The following is a 16835-nucleotide window of genomic DNA, read 5'->3' on the forward strand; positions in this document are numbered from 1 at the left end:
GCTTGTTATTTTCAACATCAACTAAGTGTGCATCCTCGAGTGACTTCATCATATGTATTGACCCAGTCTCGACAAAATATCAGGCGATACCATGGATGGACGGAGCTGTAACTTATACATACTACCTCCTCACTTTCTGTGCGTGATCGTGTCACCGCGTCAGCGGGGTATGTAATCGACAAAGCAGTTGTGTATTGTCTTGAAAAAATGCGGTGCGTTCAATCTCAGTCTGTGAGTTCAACAGATTGACTAAATGTATTTACTTGGCTTCACGCTACTTGTTTTTGTTAAAGTGACAGACATTTGCCAGCTACCATCAGAAGTCGGCCCATGCAGAGCATCGCTACCAAGATTCTTCTTCAACTCGGCCACACAGCAGTGCGAGTCGTTCACCTACGGGGGCTGTGGCGGCAATGCCAACAGGTTCTCCACCTTGAGTGAATGCAACGCGGCTTGTTCTGCGGGTGAGAATAGACGATGTTTGGAAATAACTCTGTCAAGTTTCTATGGGTTTTGGAAGAGTTGCTTTCCCTTGTTTCCCCAGAAACACCGAGGCAAGCTAATCTACAGTGTCATGTGTAGCTTGCCTCAGTGTTTCTATTGAAGAGCAATGACAACCAAGGGGAAGCAACTCTTCCGCAACTCAATCAAATCGACAGAGGTTTTTTCTCTCCCGAAATTCGTGTATAACGAATTAATTTGCCAGTCCGTAATAGTGTTCCTTTTGGACCAAACATCTGAACCATAGAGAACAGGATTATGTCAAATAACCATGCTGTACTTACACTGCCTAAAACTTCGCAAAATTGTTGAAACAACTTGTTGAAAACAATCTTCCAAAATTGCTGAAACGTTCATGGACATTTCGAAGAAAGTGGCCAAGCAAATAAATTATGTAACATTTTTTTAAGTGAGTTACAAGGAAAGAGTAAAACTTTAATTTGATATCGTGGAAGAGTTAGACCGTTTCGCTACTGACACAGTTTTAATGCCAGTACCTAATAGTTTTTGTTTTGTTTATAAGTGTGTTCATTGAACAAAGAGGATGATGAGAATGTTAGTACCAATCTTTGACATTTTGTTTAACAGAAGTGTGTTCACTGATCACAAAGAGGTTGGCGAGAAATGCAATGCCAGTCTTTGACATTTCGTATATAGAAGTATGTTCACTGATCACAAAGAGGTTGGCGAGAAATGCAATGACAGTCTCTGATATTTCTTGTATAGAAGTGTGTTTACTGCACAAAGAGGTTGGCGAGAAATGCAATGCCAGTCTTTGACATTTCTTGTTGAGAAGTGTGTTCACTGCACAATGACGTTGGCGAGAGCGTAAAACATCGAAGCAGAGTCAAGAGGTATACCTATCTTGATTGGTAAGTTTCCAAGTGAAAATGTGCTTTGATCCAATGTAACAGGCTTGAACGCCACACTCCTTCTCAGTTCCACCCAACATCTCAGAGATTTCCAGGAGTGTACATGTGGTACGACCATCCCTCAACTTGGTCACATACCAAAAATCGTTCATGTACAGGCTTCACAATTGTTTTTATGAATTTATTTCTTAAAATGCCACCAGCGTCTTCCCCAAAATGTATTTGGTGTAAGAAAAACAACACTGTGTGCAGAGACCACATACACTGTTGATTGTTGGTATGTGTCCAAGGGGAGGGCTGCTCTTATCGCATGTAAAATCCTAGCCAGCTCTGAGACCGCGAGTCGAACTTTACTCGAGAAAGAGTGTGCGTTTAACGGATCTGTGGTGGTTGACACGATGGTTTGCATCATTAAATGAAATATCTTAAAGCATTTCCCTCCGTTTTGTGTGTGTGTGTTCAAGTGACAGACATTTGCCAGCTGCCACAAGAACCTGGCCGATGCCTTGCATTCTTTCCAAGCTTCTTCTTCAACTCTGCCACAAAGCAGTGTGGGCACGTTTCATGATATTGAGGATTGCAGTTTCCCTCTCACACACAATATTCCAAAATAATAAATAGTCAAACAGGGGCCAAAAAACAGTTTGCACCAAGAGTTCAACTTTTTATCTATCCAAAACAGTAAAAAAAATTATATGAACATTCGTATTTCCAAGATGATTGGCGTTCCAAGACGCTATATCCTAAAACCCCCAAAACATGCTTTTACAACTTCAGTGCATAATAACTGCCCAAAGGTGCTGTTTAAAGCAACCATTGATAATAATTTTTAACATACTCCTTGAACACATTAATAAAAACGGTTAACTTGCAAATAAAGGGACAGTATTGATCAGAACAATGGTAAGATAAAGGACGCTACTTATATTTTGTACATTTTTTTTATCTTTATCGTTTCCTGTAGACCTCAGAAGTTCTAACCAGCTTAAGAAATCATTCTAAAATCGAAAAACAAACATCTATACAGTTTGTACGCAAAGTAGATTGATATTTGACACAGTCACACAGACATACGTGGGCTATGGGGCAACCCTACCCCCTAAATTTGAAAACGGGGTCAATTTCTTAACTGCATGCATTCAGCAAAACAATCCCTAAACATTTATTTTTTTCACAAATGAACTTATGACTTTAGAAAAGCATTCAAAAATGCATATATACAACGCTTTTTCTTTGGTCCCAATTCAAGGGGGTGTGCTATTCTCAGGTAACACTGTGAACGCTCAAATGAGACTTGGTCACATGTCAAAATAGTAATCCCCCCTGTTGTTCATGGTTCGTTGGTGGGATTTTTTTTATCTGAGCCATTGGCAAGCATGAAATGTCATCAACATTAGGAAAGACATAGTATCTCCCATTGTCTTTTGCGCGCAAACACTTCACACAGATCTCCTCTCGATCTGGCCCATCGGGGAAATGGGTTGACTTGGGGATGATCACCGCCCTGTATCTCTCCACCTTTCCATCCATGCTGACAAAGTCAGCGGTCACAAAGTCCCCAACTTGAATGTCTCACTGTGGGACAAAGAACCTGGTTTTCACGACTGGCACCACGCGGCATCCAGTGGCGTGTTGTGGGTAGACGTCCATTGATTTTGATAATAATTTTTATATTTTTAATTTTCAGACCTTGTTTTTAATCCGAATATAACATATTTATATGTTTTTGGAATCAGAAAATGATGAAGAATAAGATGAACGTACATTTAGATCGTTTTATAAAAAAATAATTTTAATTACAATTTTCAGATTTTTAATGACCAAAGTCATAAACTAATATTTACGCCACCAAGCTGAAATGCAATACCGAAGTCCGGCCTTCGTCGAAGATTGCTTGGCCAAAATTTCAATCAATTTGATTGAAAAATGAGGGTGTGACAGTGCCGCCTCAACTTTTAAAAAAAGCCGGATATGACGTCATGAAAGACATTTATCGAAACACTGAAAAATACGTCCGGGGATATCATACCCAGTAACTCTCATGTCAATTTCATAAAGATCGGTCCAGTAGTTTACTCTCAATCGCTCTACACACACACACGCACACACACACACACTCACACACAGACACACATACACCACGACCCTCGTCTCGATTCCCCCTCTATGTTAAACATTTAGTCAAAACTTGACTAAATGTAAAAAGAAAAAAAAAAGAAAAAAATGGGATAGCGGCGAAACGGGATTGCGCCAAAATGGGATGCGGGAGTAAAATGACGCTTGGCTTGTTAAATGTCGCCAAAATGGGACGGCGGCAAAACGGGATTGCACGTAAATGGGATATTGCGCGAATTATAAACGAAGGAGTAGGCCCTAAGTTTCTCGTACGAGATGTTTACTGGGAGTAAATATTTGGGGAGTAAAAATTTAGTTCCTTGTGAGTTCTTTTTTCGTACAAGATTTTTACTGGAAGTTTACTCCGTCCGAGTCAATTTTTCGTGGAGTAAAAATTTTGTGTTACACCGGTTCATGACCGTTGTGGTAACGAGCGCACATTGTTGTCTCTATATATTGTGTTCCTACGAATCGAAAGTACGATCGCCAAGCCAGTCTGTCATTGAAGGCAACGTTCGATATTTCCGTCTGTCAGCGTTGCCAACGTTCGACAGATTTTACTACTGTTACTCACAAACTTTCAATTTACACAATGAAATGCCAATAACATGTACACACAAGAATGGGAGACGAAGGGAAAACCTACTAGCGATTGAAATTATGCAAACGAACTCACAAATCCCTCACTTTCCGAATGCAAACGCTGCAAATCCGTATGCGTGCGTCGCTGTGCCGAACGTTGGGTTGACGAACGTTGCTGACAGACGCAACAAAACTTGATCAAAAGGCACTAAAAACGATTAAATGTTTTACTCACTGGGTATCGCATTCCTCTTTTTCTTCCTGCAGACGATATGAAGCGGTTGAAACGTCGTTTCCGATTAAAGGCTCGGTTATTTCCGTTAAAAACGAAGTTTGCCGAACGTGTGATTCAGTCTACAGACACCGGTCGGATCACAACAAAAATGTTCATTCTTTGCGATTTTGTGATACTGTTGATGATACACCTGCTTTCCATTGAAGAACATCAATAAAATGATGTTCACAAGCAAGAATAACAGACAAAAGCACGCGATGTGTAAAATTAGGCTTTGCTTGGCAAACAAAGCACGTGTTTTTTTTACTGACAGACACTTTCGGTGGTGATTGAAAATTTTTCCAGAAACAGTTTTATGCTCCCATTTGATATTGTTTCCCTATTTTCTCTAGTCAGAGACTAACCTTGTGTATTAATTGAATTAATAACCCCATTATCATAAGTTTTGTGTGTTATTTTCGTGTCTGTTGAATCACACTTTGAGATGGGGTCATGTGACAGAAGGAAATGGTGTCTGTCAGGATTCACACGTTCGCTTCGAAAAACGCGCTCAAATAATTGCTCAAACACAAACATTTTAGCTTTTATTTATTTTTTTGTATTGCAAATACCATACTTACTCATGCCAAGCAGAAAAAATGATGAAAATCAACACAGTAAGCAAGTAATTTGAAGGCAAAGTTTACACACATCAAAGAGTCTGATTACCGTGAAACCTGCCTGTGAGTCGTTCGTCTACGGCGGCTGTGGCGGCAATGCCAACCGGTTCTCCACCTCGCGTGAATGCAACGCTGCTTGTTCTGCGGGTGAGAATTACGAATTATTTCATTCGAGTGTAGTGCTTCTTTTGTCAACACCACCTGCACCATTGTGAGAAATAATTGTGTCAAATAACCATGCTGTACTGAGGGAAAGGCAACGTCAACAACAACTGCATGAACACTTCGGAAAATTGGCAAAACAACTGCTAACAAACTTGTATGACCATTTTGACGAATGTGGCAAAGGACATAAATCATGGGACAGTTTATTTAAGTATGGATAGAGCTAAACGTACACGAAAACTCTACAATAAATTGTTCCATATTTGAACACCCTATCGATATCCAGTTTTGAACATAGGGTGACATAGTATATAGTTCTAATTGAACAGGAGTGTTTACCATGTGTGCTACTTTGCTTGTAAAACTATGTACTATGTCTCAGTGTTCAAAACCTGTTACAGAAAGGGTGTTCAAAGTGGAACACTTTAGTTTCTAGTATAATATCGTGGAAGAGTTAAATGTATTCGCTGCTGACACGGCTTTTGTGCCAGTTTTTGACATTATGTTGGGTCTAGATGTGTGTTCAGCGGACAAAGCGGACGGCGAGAATTCCAGTGCCAGTCTTCGACTTTATTGTATCAGATGTGTGTTCACTGCTTCCAAAGAGGTTGGCGAAAGTTGCAAAACCAATTTTGATTTTTTTCAGATTGTGTTCACTGCTCGCAAAGAGGTTGGCAAAAGTTGTAAAGCCAGTTTTGATTTTATTTTCCAGATGTGTGTTCCCTTCCTCCAGTGGTTGGCCCGTGTGAAGCGCTCATTCCCAGTTTCTACTACGACCAAAAGTCCAACTCCTGCAAGGCATTCAACTACGGCGGTTGCCAAGGCAACGGAAACAGGTTCACGAGCAGATTGAATTGTGAGCGAGAATGCGGACAAAGAAGGCGCTATGTCAAATAAACGGACTGCGCTTATGTGACTTAGACCAAGATCGGAGGCAACTGTTTTTTGTTTTTGCTTTTGTTTTTATTTACTTTTTTTTCCTGAATTCATAAAAAGAATATTATGTTTTATGCTGTTACTTTGTGTTGAAGTTTTGAAATAAAAGGAAGCTTCGTTAAAATTTAACTCAAGAATGTGTGTCGACGTCCTAGAATATCACATGAAACTATCTACGGAAGCGAATGCGCGAACACAGATCAACTTGAACTCAAGACCAGACAAAACTATCATCGATACTGAAGAAATAAGAGAGGTAACCTAATATGCATATTTCAGAACGAAATTTGACTGACTATGAGAACTTTGCACAGTTTGGATTTTTTTTTGGACCGACCGTCTTGAAGTCCAAACCTGTTGCAATAACGCAGATTTCTGTATCTAACATATTTAACCGGATGTCCTCATTCTTTATGTGTAGGCAACTCTGAACTCCAATATTGAGGTCCCTTTTTTGCCGGTAATGGCCAGGGAGTGCAGAACAAATAGTATAATTATCTGCGCTAAAACGACCAGTTCGGGCTTAGTTAATTATAAGGGACCAAACTTTGTTTTTCAAACAAGTTTTCTAAAATGTGACCCTCCACCACGAAATGAGTCGCATGTCACCTCGCGCGGTTCTGCGCTAGGCTTAAAATAAGTCCGGGGAGTGTCTGGAAACAGTGTGAGGGTCACCTTAGTCACAGGCTTACAACTCAAACAGTTTTCGCTCTTTTCTAAAACGGTTTTCACCTCTGGATAGAGCATACAAAAACTCTTTAGGAAAATGCAAAAATATGAACATCATGCAAAGGTGACATGCGACTCATTCCGTGGTGGAGGGTCACAAATGATTTCCCGGAAATCAGCATTCTTGTGGGGCAGACGCATATTAAAACCCTACCCCCGAGTGAGGTCTCCTCCGTTGCCATTAGTTTCATGACTAGGAAGTACAGAAAGAAGTGTGTTACTACAACCAGTTCGGGGTAAACTTGGTTTTTCTAACTGTTTTTAAGCCTCTTGGTCAAAAAAATCGAGCCATACTGTGTCAAGATCTTGTGTTTTAAATTTCGTTCTGTAATATGACTATTCGATTACGTCCCTTACTCTTTCAATGTCAAGGCCAGTTCACTGGGTATGCGTTCAGGGTGACGCATCGATCAGGGTCACCTCTCAATACTGTGGACTGGGTGGCCGAGTGGTAATGCACTTGCGCTCGGAAGGGAGAGGTTGCGAGTTCGACCCTGGGTCAGGGCGTTAGCAATTTTCTCCCCCCTTTCCTAACCTTGGTGGTGGGTTCAAGTGCTAGTCTTTCGGATGAGACAAAAAATCGAGGTCCCTTCGTGTACACTACATTGGGGTGTGCACGTTAAAGATCCCACGATTGACAAAAGGGTCTTTCCTGGCAAAATTGTATAGTCATAGATAAAAATGTCCACCAAAATACCCGTGTGACTTGGAATAATAGGCCGTGAAAAGTAGGATATGCGCCGAAATGGCTGCGATCTGCTGGCCGATGTGAATGCGTGATGTATTGTGTAAAACAAATTCCATCTCACACGGCATTGAATATGTGCGCGATATAAATTGCATTAAAAAAAATAAAAAATTAAATTAAATTTTTTTTTTTTAAATCCCTGCGCTTAGAACTGTACCCACGGAATACGAGCGATATAAGCTTCATATTGATTGATTGATTGAATACTCGTACACGCCGCAGCTTTCAAAAAATTCCATATCACACGGCATTGAATATGTGCGCGATATAAATTGCATTAACAAATTTTTTTTTACAAAAATTAAAACAAATTAAAATTTTTTTAAAAATCCCTGCGCTTAGAACTGTACCCACGGAATACGCGCGATATAAACCTCATATTGATTGATTGATTGAATACTCGTACACGCCACAGCTTTCACACTGGTGTCAGCCTAGATGTAGGTAATACTCGATACAGAATTTACAATTAGGGAAACTTATCTGACAACGACAATGACAATTCTTTATCTAACGAGGGTAATATATTAAGCAGTGATCTGCTTTTTTTACATCCAGCCCTCGCCCTAAAGAGGGACTAACTTCTGGTAGAGAGAGAGAGAGATGATGGAACTTTATGTTCCAAGGATAGAGAGAAAAAAAACAAGCAAGCAAACAATCAGCACGATAAAATAAGCAAGGGCAAACAATAATTATTAAAATAATAAAGAGAGAGAGAGAGAGATTTGCAACAGAATTAACAGAATGAAACTGAAGAGGAGGCATGCAGTTCAGAGACATCCTGCTTGCTGCCGCGCGGACAGAGAAAATGTTCCCTCTTTATCTTCACCGCGTTGGCAGCATAACCCCTCACGCGGAGGTGTTTTCAGACAGGCCAGACACAGGTTGTCCCAGAAGGTGCATGGTGAAAAGAAGATTCTCTAATTCAAAGAATGAACGCTCTGCATGGAATGAGTATTCAGTGCAAGAGAACCACAACAACAGATTGTAACAAGTCCGCGCCAGCAGAACTGAACAAAACACAAGCCTGCTCGAGCGGACCAGTGCTGACCATCACAACATGAGAAGTGTCGAGACTAACGGAACACACGCGCACGCACACACAAACAGCGTGAGAATGGCCTCAGCCGGGCTCAGCACCAAACGAGACAAAGAAAAGAGGAACAGGCATACACCGCAGGGAAACGGACCCTCAATTCAACGGCGAAGAGGGGGAGGGAGAGAGGGGGGGGGGGGGGGGGGCAATGCATGCATGCAACTACAGTTGTCATGAAAAACCAACCAAAGATTAATTCACGCCCCTGCTCTGCACAAGGGTTAAGTTGGCTACATATACAAAGCCTTCTTCCCCTGGTTGTGGACTGGGCAGGACGTGAATGAAAAATCTCTGATCTTGTGCTTGTGTGTACACACGAAGGGGGATAAGGCAGTAGCAGGTCTGCACGTAAGTTGACCTGGGAGATCGGAAACATCTCCACCCTTAACCCACCACTCATACGATCTTCGATTAACAGCGAGAAACTCTCGTTGGTATGTATCTGCTCTCCGAAGCGTGCTTGCTCGTTTGCGTGTATTTGTTTGTTTGTTTGTTTGCTTGCTCTCTTGCTTGTTTCTTTGTGTATTGGTGTTTTTTATTGTGACCTTTGGAACGTTGACAGTCTAGTTGTTTTTTGGATTTTGTCACATTAAGAGTGAACGCTACCGGCACTGTGTAAAAGGGGAAAATCCTTAACGGGATTGTGGGTTGTGCGTCTCCGGCGCATGTTCTCGCGAGGGTATCTGCGGTTAATAAATTGAATCTGATCGCTCTTGCGTCGACATTTTTCTGAGAACAGGAGCCGTTTAGGGGCCCTGACGGACGGGCGCAGTGGCGTAGTGGATAAGACATCGGCCTCCTAATCGGAAAGTCGTGTGTTCAAATCCCGGCCGCGGCCGCCTGGATGGTTAACTGTGGAGATTTGTCCGATCTCCCAGGATTTTGTGCAGACCTGCTAGTGCCTTATCTATATATATGTGTGTGTGTGTGTGTGTGTGTTTGTGTGCATGTGTGTGCGTAAATGCACAAGACCAAGTGCGCACGGAAAAGATCATGTAATCCATGTCAGAGTTCGGTGGGTTATGGAAACACGAAAATACCAAGCATGCTTCCCCCGAAATCGGCGTATGCTGCCTGAATTGCGGGGTAAAAACGGCCATACACGTACAAATCCACTCGTGAAAAAACATGAGTGAACGTGGGCGTTTCAGCCCATGAACGAAGAAGAAGAAGAAGAAGAAAATATAAGGGGCTCTTCCTTTACAATCAGATTTTAAAGCTGTTTTCTTTGATCTGATCATAAACGTTTTATGCGTCGCTGGGCTCATTTTCAAGAAATCATTATCATCTGCTAGAGATCCATTTCAATAATGTGCAGGGTTGTTATCAAAACGCCCAAGAACTTGTCATGCTTTTTTTGGGATATTGTGCATGATCATGTCACCCATCACATTACTGCCCTGGCTTGTATGTGATATATAAGCATCCCTCCACTTGGTCACATAACAAAATTGAACAGTCTGGTTGCATTTTGTGCATATTTGAATTATCTTAATAATAATGATAATAGCTGGAAATTTTTAAGTGCCTAACCTATGGCTCTAGGCCCTTTACAAAAGAACATATACAGAGTAGAACAATTAAATGTAGAACCTACATAAAACAATTAACCATACGGACAAAAATCACCACATGTACTGTTCACACAATATTCGTATGCTTTATACACTATATATATACACACATACCCAGCGAATACTTATGAGTCCATTTTGCAGGGTGACCCATACGTCAGTTAAACACAATAATTCCCACTCTTGGCAGAAAACAGGGAGTGGGCTGAGTTTGGGAATGTGTCCAAGTGGAAGACGTTCTCACGTATAGGCCAGTGCACGTGCACCAGTGTTAATAATAATGCATACTATTTATAAAGCGCATGTATCCAGGGTTTATCCCTGCTCAGAGCGCTGCACAATCATTGAAATTACAACAACATAACATTCTTTACAGTGCAAGCACACACTTAATATATCAATGAATAACACATTGCACTATAAAACATTATCACAAACACACGTGCGGACACACACACGCACTATATAATACACATTGCACAATAATACATGATCACAAACATATATACGCACTCACGCGCACTCGCGCGCAACACACATAATTATATGAAAAACGATGTACAGTACAGTACAGTACATGGGGCAAAAATGACCATTCGGAACGGACCAGGCTTGAAAGTGTATTTTTATGGTAAATAAATGTTTGCCGAAAAGGTATGTTTTTAGTTTTGAATTGAACTGTGACAGGGAAGAGTAACTGCGGAGGTCAGCGGGCAGTTATATATCCAAACAGAAGGGGCTCGATACTTAAAGGATTTCTTCCCGTACGTTTCCAGTTTCAATGTTGGTACTTTTAGGAGCTTTTCAGACCTAATTGACACGCGCGGTTGTACGAGAGGGAAGACTTGCTTTGAAAAACACTCAACTTTGACAGAGGCAATCCAGTATGTTCCACTTTTTACTGGACTAGTATTTGGAAAGCGCGTACGCTGGTACGTCTTCGTGAACAATGGCCTTCCCCTTAAAAGCTCCTGATAAATATTCAATGTGTCCCAATGTTGACCTTCCCGCTTGTCTGGTTCCAGACCGAGTTGTTGTTGCTGTTGTTGCTCTTGTTGTTGCTGTTGTTGCTGTTGGTTCTGTTGCCGCTGTTGTTGTTGTTGTAGTTGTTGTCGTCGTTGTTGTTGTTGTTGCTGTTGCCGTTGTCGTCGTCGTTGTTGTTGTTATTGTTACTAGCATATATAGACAGATGTCAGTTAAAAATGTAACATTAAAAAATAAAACAGAAAATCCCACTCGACACAAGAAGCCGGCGTTATGCAACTGATTGTTGGACCAAGTCATTGAGTTATTTCAGCAAAACACCTCTACTAAGAACGCAGGTTGCTAATACTGCAATCCCAGTAGATAATGCTGTTTGCGAATAATGATACAATTCCGGGCAGATTTATAATGGTATACATCATGAAATCCAAAATTCAGAAACCAGAAACAAGAAAGGTATGTAATTGGAACGTTTAATGTGTGACAAAACAACACGTTACGTTTTGGGTAGGTAACGTTTTGTTTAGTCACAAATAAGACGTTTGATATGTCATACCTTTCCCGTTGTTTGATTACGATCTACATCATGGTTCACGCGTGCACGAAGGTAGTTATTTTAATGTATGGGACCTATGTCTTGATGACACGCTCCCTTTTTGATCAGAAAAAAATAATAAGTACAGAAATTGGTGTAGCAAATTCATGTCACGTACAGATACATATCGCATCAACACAGCAGTACAATGAATTCCCCACTTTTGTTTTAAATTACATTTTCTTTATCAACGGGAGGCGTGAGCATAAATGCTTTTGCATATACATATCATTTCGTTGCGCTAAGCAGCGTATAACTAAAGGTGGCCTACGTGTGGAATCGTAACGTTACTCATCCCACGCTAAATACGAAGGTTCAGATTGACCTGACCTAGTTCACTGGATGGGGAACTCAGTCACAGGCTCTTTCTCATATCAAAAGTTATGTTGTCATAATTATGTACATCAACTCAGTCTATTTAACGGGGAAACCTTGAAAGTACTGAAAATAAGTTCAGTTCAGCTCAGATTGGTTTAGAATTGTTCATTTCACTTCAGTTCAAGTCACTTTGAAAGAAAATGACCTTGGAGACCTTCGACGACGTGCTTCGTAAAGGAGGGGAGTTCGGACTATATCAGAAGAGAATATTGTTCATTGCGTGTGTGACTAGTGGTGCTGTTGTCATGCACAATATGTCACCTGTGTTCACCATGAAAATGCCTCATCACAGGTAAGTGTGTGTGTGTGTGTGTGTGTGTGTGTGTGTGTGTGTGTGTGTGTGTGTGTGTGTGTGTGTGTCTTAATCCACTGTTGTAAGATCTCCTCCGGGGAAGGGAAGTGTTGAGCGTGTGCTCAAATGTCGAACACACACACACACACACACACACACACACACACACACACACACACACACTCACTCACACTCACACACAAACAGTGGTATCATATGACATTAATTTTGTGACGGATTCATTCATTTTAAATATTGTGATCAATAGCTACTCGCATCATGGATGCTTTCCAGAATCAACATCAACAAAATAAAATAACACGCGTTCGAATTGTTTATTAGTGAGGAATTTTTTTTTTTAACAATAATTGTCAATGCTAAGTGTTATATGTACGGTTGTAGCGTACCGCACAAGCGGAAAGTGGTGACATTGGAGGCGACAGCCGGACAGTCGGACAGTGCGAGGAGCTCATCTTGGTGTGGGTCATCTTGGTGTGGGTCATCTTGGTGTGGGTCATCTTGGTGTGGGTCATCTTGGTGTGGGTCATCTTGGTGTGGGTCATCTTGGTGTGGGTCATCTTGGGGGTCAGGTCTCCACAGGCGCTGGACACAACCAGTAACAGACCACGTCAGCGTCTACAGTGGAACCCCCTTTTAAGACCTGTCCTTGCTTTGTTCAGATTGTCTGTTCATAAGCTCTGTCAATTTACCCCCATTTTAAGACCTGTCCTTGCTTTGTTCAGATTGTCTGTTCATAACCTCTGTCAATTTACCCCCATTTTAAGACCTGTCCTTGCTTTGTTCAGATTGTCTGTTCATAACCTCTGTCAATTTACCCCCATTTTAAGACCTGTCCTTGCTTTGTTCAGATTGTCTGTTCATAACCTCTGTCAATTTACCCCCATTTTAAGACCTGTCCTTGCTTTGTTCAGATTGTCTGTTCATAACCTGTGTCAATTTACCCCCATTTTAAGACCTGTCCTTGCTTTGTTCAGATTGTCTGTTCATAACCTGTGTTAATTTACCCCCATTTTAAGACCTGTCCTTGCTTTGTTCAGATTGTCTGTTCATAACCTCTGTCAATTTACCCCCATTTTAAGACCTGTCCTTGCTTTGTTCAGATTGTCTGTTCATAAGCTCTGTCAATTTACCCCCATTTTAAGACCTGTCCTTGCTTTGTTCAGATTGTCTGTTCATAAGCTCTGTCAATTTACCCCCATTTTAAGACCTGTCCTTGCTTTGTTCAGATTGTCTATTCATAAGCTCTGTCAATTTACCCCCATTTTAAGACCTGTCCTTGCTTTGTTCAGATTGTCTGTTCATAACCTCTGTCAATTTACCCCCATTTTAAGACCTGTCCTTGCTTTGTTCAGATTGTCTGTTCATAACCTCTGTCAATTTACCCCCAGTTTAAGACCTGTCCTTGCTTTGTTCAGATTGTCTGTTCATAACCTCTGTCAATTTACCCCCATTTTAAGACCTGTCCTTGCTTTGTTCAGATTGTCTGTTCATAACCTCTGTCAATTTACCCCCATTTTAAGACCTGTCCTTGCTTTGTTCAGATTGTCTGTTCAAAACCTCTGTCAATTTACCCCCAGTTTAAGACCTGATTTTCTCCAATGTTTGAAGGTCTTAAAAGGGGGGTGGGGGGTGGGTGGGGTGGGGGCGGGCTCACTGTAAAGGCCCACTCTTCGCCGTGGAAACTGTTCGCCTCGCTGTCTCACATCTGGGCCCGTATTCTTGAAAAAGCTGCAACATTGTGTCTTTTAAAGTCAAACTGTCGTTTAACTACCGCCCAGTATTTATCCCAGCGAAGCTGGAGGTATCCTGTGAACGCTATACTGTAATCGACTTGAGAAATGTGCATACCGAATAATACATGATAAAGAAGGATTCTTTGTGCCCGGCTACGTGCTACAGGTGGAGATGGAAGTTCACCAAAAATTGGGACCATACTAACAAAAATACGGTGGGTGCAATAGTCGCCCCCATTTTTTCAGCAAAGGCCGTTTTGGACGGGTAGAAATTCCGTAGTTTCCAAGTCTATGGATAAAGCTCGCGAAAGAAGAATACGTCACGGTCGAAAGTCTTTGACGTCAATTAATGCATCATGACGTCATGCCTCCCTGACGTCTTTCTCTCTCGCGCAGTGTGTGTGTTTGTGTTCATTTTGTGCACATGTGTTAGTGTTACTGTTTGTGTGTGTGTGTGTGTGTGTGTGTGTGTGTGTGTGTGTGTGTGTGTATGTGTGTGCGCACGCGTGCATGAGTCTGTACTCGTATGTGTGTGGTGTGTGTGTGTGTGTATTTGTGTGTGTGTGTGTGTGTGTGTGTGTGCGCACGCGTGCATGAGTCTGTACTCGTGTGTGTGTAAATGTGTGTGTGGGTATAAGTGTATGTGTGTGCGTGTATGTGTGTTTGTTTGTAAAGGTGTGTATGTCCGTCTGTCCATAATGCGTATGGGTGTGTGTTTTGTGTGTATGAAGTTTTTTGTGAGAGTGAGTGAGTGCGTGTTAGTGAGTGTGTGCATGTGTGTGTGTGTGACTTGGGGTGTGTGTGTGTGTGTGTGTGTGTGCGTGTGTGTGCGTGTGTGGGTGTGTGTGTGTGTGTTTGAGAGAGAGAGAGAGGGTGTGTGTTAATGTGTGTGTGCATGAGTTTGTGTGTATGTTTGTGTGTGTATGAGTGTGTATATGTGTTTGTTTGTAAAGGTGTGTGTGTCCGACTGTCTATGTGCGTATTTCTTCGTGCGTATGTACAGTGTGTGTGTGTGTGTGTGTGTGTGTGTGTGTGTGTGTGTGTGTGTGTGTGTGTGTGTGTGTGTTTGTATAAGAGAGAAAGAGAGAGAGAGAAAGAGAGAGAGAGAGAGAGAGAGAGAGTGGGTGGGTGTGTGTATGTGTGTGTGTGCGTAAGTGTATGTGTGTGTGTATGTGTGTTTGTTTGTAAAGGTGTTTATGTCCGTCTGTCTATATGTGCGTATGGGGGTGTGTTTTGTGTGTATGAAGTGTGTGTGAGAGAGTGAGTGAGTGCGTGTGAGTGAGTGTGTATGTGTGTACGTGTGTGACTTGGGGTGTGTGTGTGTGTGTGTGAGTGCGTGTGTGTGTGTGTGTGTGTGAGTGCGTGTGTGTGTGTGTGTGTGTTCGTGTGTGTGTGTGTTTGAGAAAGAAAGAGAGAGAGTAAGAGAGAGGTTTGTCTTTCGCTGGGGTATGCAGTGCCTTGGCGTTGCACATCTACTTAATCCCAGCGAAGCTGGAGGTATCCCGTGAACGCTATACTGTAATCGATTTGAGAAATGTGCACACCGAATAATACATGATAAAGAAGGATTCGTTGTGCCCGGCTACGTGCTACAGTTGGAGATGGAAGTTCACCAAAAATGGGGACCATACTAACAAAAATACGGTGGGTAAAATAGGCGCCCCCATTTTTTCAGCAAACGCCACCCCAGGCCGCTTTGGACGGGTAGAAATTCCGTAGTTTCCAAGTCTATGGATAAAGCTCGCGTAAGAAGAACACGTCACGGTCGAAAGTCTTTGACGTCAATTAATGCATCATGACGTCATGCCTCCCTGTAGTCTTTCTCTCTCGCGCAGTGTGTGTGTTTGTGTTCATTTTGTGCACATGTGTTAGTGTTACTGTGTGTGTGTGTATGTGTGTGTGTGTGTGTGTGCGCGCACGCGTGCATGAGTCTGTACTCGTATGTGTGTGGTGTGTGTGTATTTGTGTGTGTGTGTGTGTGTGCGTGCACACGCGTGCATGAGTCTGTACTCGTGTGTGTGTAAGTGTGTGTGTGGGCATAAGTGTATGTGTGTGCGTGTATGTGTGTTTGTTTGTAAAGGTGTGCATGTCCGTCTGTCCATATGTGCGTATGGGTGTGTGTTTTGTGTGTATGAAGTTTTTTGTTAGAGAGTGAGTGCGTGTGAGTGAGTGTGTGTGTGTGTGTGTGTGACTTGGTGTGTGTGTGTGTGTGTGTGTGTGTGTTTGAGAGAGAGAGAGAGAGAGTGTGTGTGTGTGTGTGTGTGTGTGTAGGTGTGAATGTGTGTGTGTGCATGAGTTTGTGTGTATGTTTGTGTGTGTATGAGTGTGTATATGTGTTTGTTTGTAAAGGTGTGTGTGTCCGACTGTCTATGTGCGTATTTGTTTGTTTGTTTGCTCAACGCCCAGCCGACCACGAAGGGCAATATCAGGGCGGTGCTGCTTTGACATATAACGTGCGCCACACACAAGACAGAAGTCGCAGCACAGGCTTCATGTCTCACCCAGTCACATTATTCTGACACCGGACCAACCAGTCCTAGCACTAACCCCATAATGCCAGACGCCAGGCGGAGCAGCCACTAGATTGCCAAATTTTAAAGTCTTAGGTATGACCCGGCCG

General features: G+C 42.1%; 2 protein-coding genes across 5 annotated transcripts in view; both read left to right on the forward strand.

The window, feature by feature from the left end:
• The window catches only part of LOC138962926 (papilin-like), a 92372-nt gene extending 86178 nt beyond the window's left edge, over nucleotides 1-6194 (forward strand). For all 4 annotated transcript variants that reach the window (XM_070334885.1, XM_070334883.1, XM_070334884.1 and 1 more), the window contains 4 exons: nucleotides 294-464; nucleotides 1838-1923; nucleotides 5027-5111; nucleotides 5842-6194. In XM_070334885.1, coding sequence (XP_070190986.1) covers nucleotides 294-464; nucleotides 1838-1923; nucleotides 5027-5111; nucleotides 5842-6026 — 527 coding nt within the window. In that variant the 3' untranslated portion in view covers nucleotides 6027-6194. The remainder of the gene's footprint in view (nucleotides 1-293; nucleotides 465-1837; nucleotides 1924-5026; nucleotides 5112-5841) is intronic.
• Nucleotides 6195-12143: 5949 nt separating this feature from the next.
• The window catches only part of LOC138962934 (organic cation transporter protein-like), a 66895-nt gene continuing 62203 nt past the window's right edge, over nucleotides 12144-16835 (forward strand). The window contains exon 1 of the mRNA XM_070334903.1: nucleotides 12144-12461. Within this exon, the coding sequence (XP_070191004.1) occupies nucleotides 12310-12461 (152 nt within the window). The 5' untranslated portion in view covers nucleotides 12144-12309. The remainder of the gene's footprint in view (nucleotides 12462-16835) is intronic.

This window comes from Littorina saxatilis, linkage group LG3 (assembly GCF_037325665.1).
Source record: "Littorina saxatilis isolate snail1 linkage group LG3, US_GU_Lsax_2.0, whole genome shotgun sequence".
NCBI lineage: Eukaryota > Metazoa > Mollusca > Gastropoda > Littorinimorpha > Littorinidae > Littorina > Littorina saxatilis.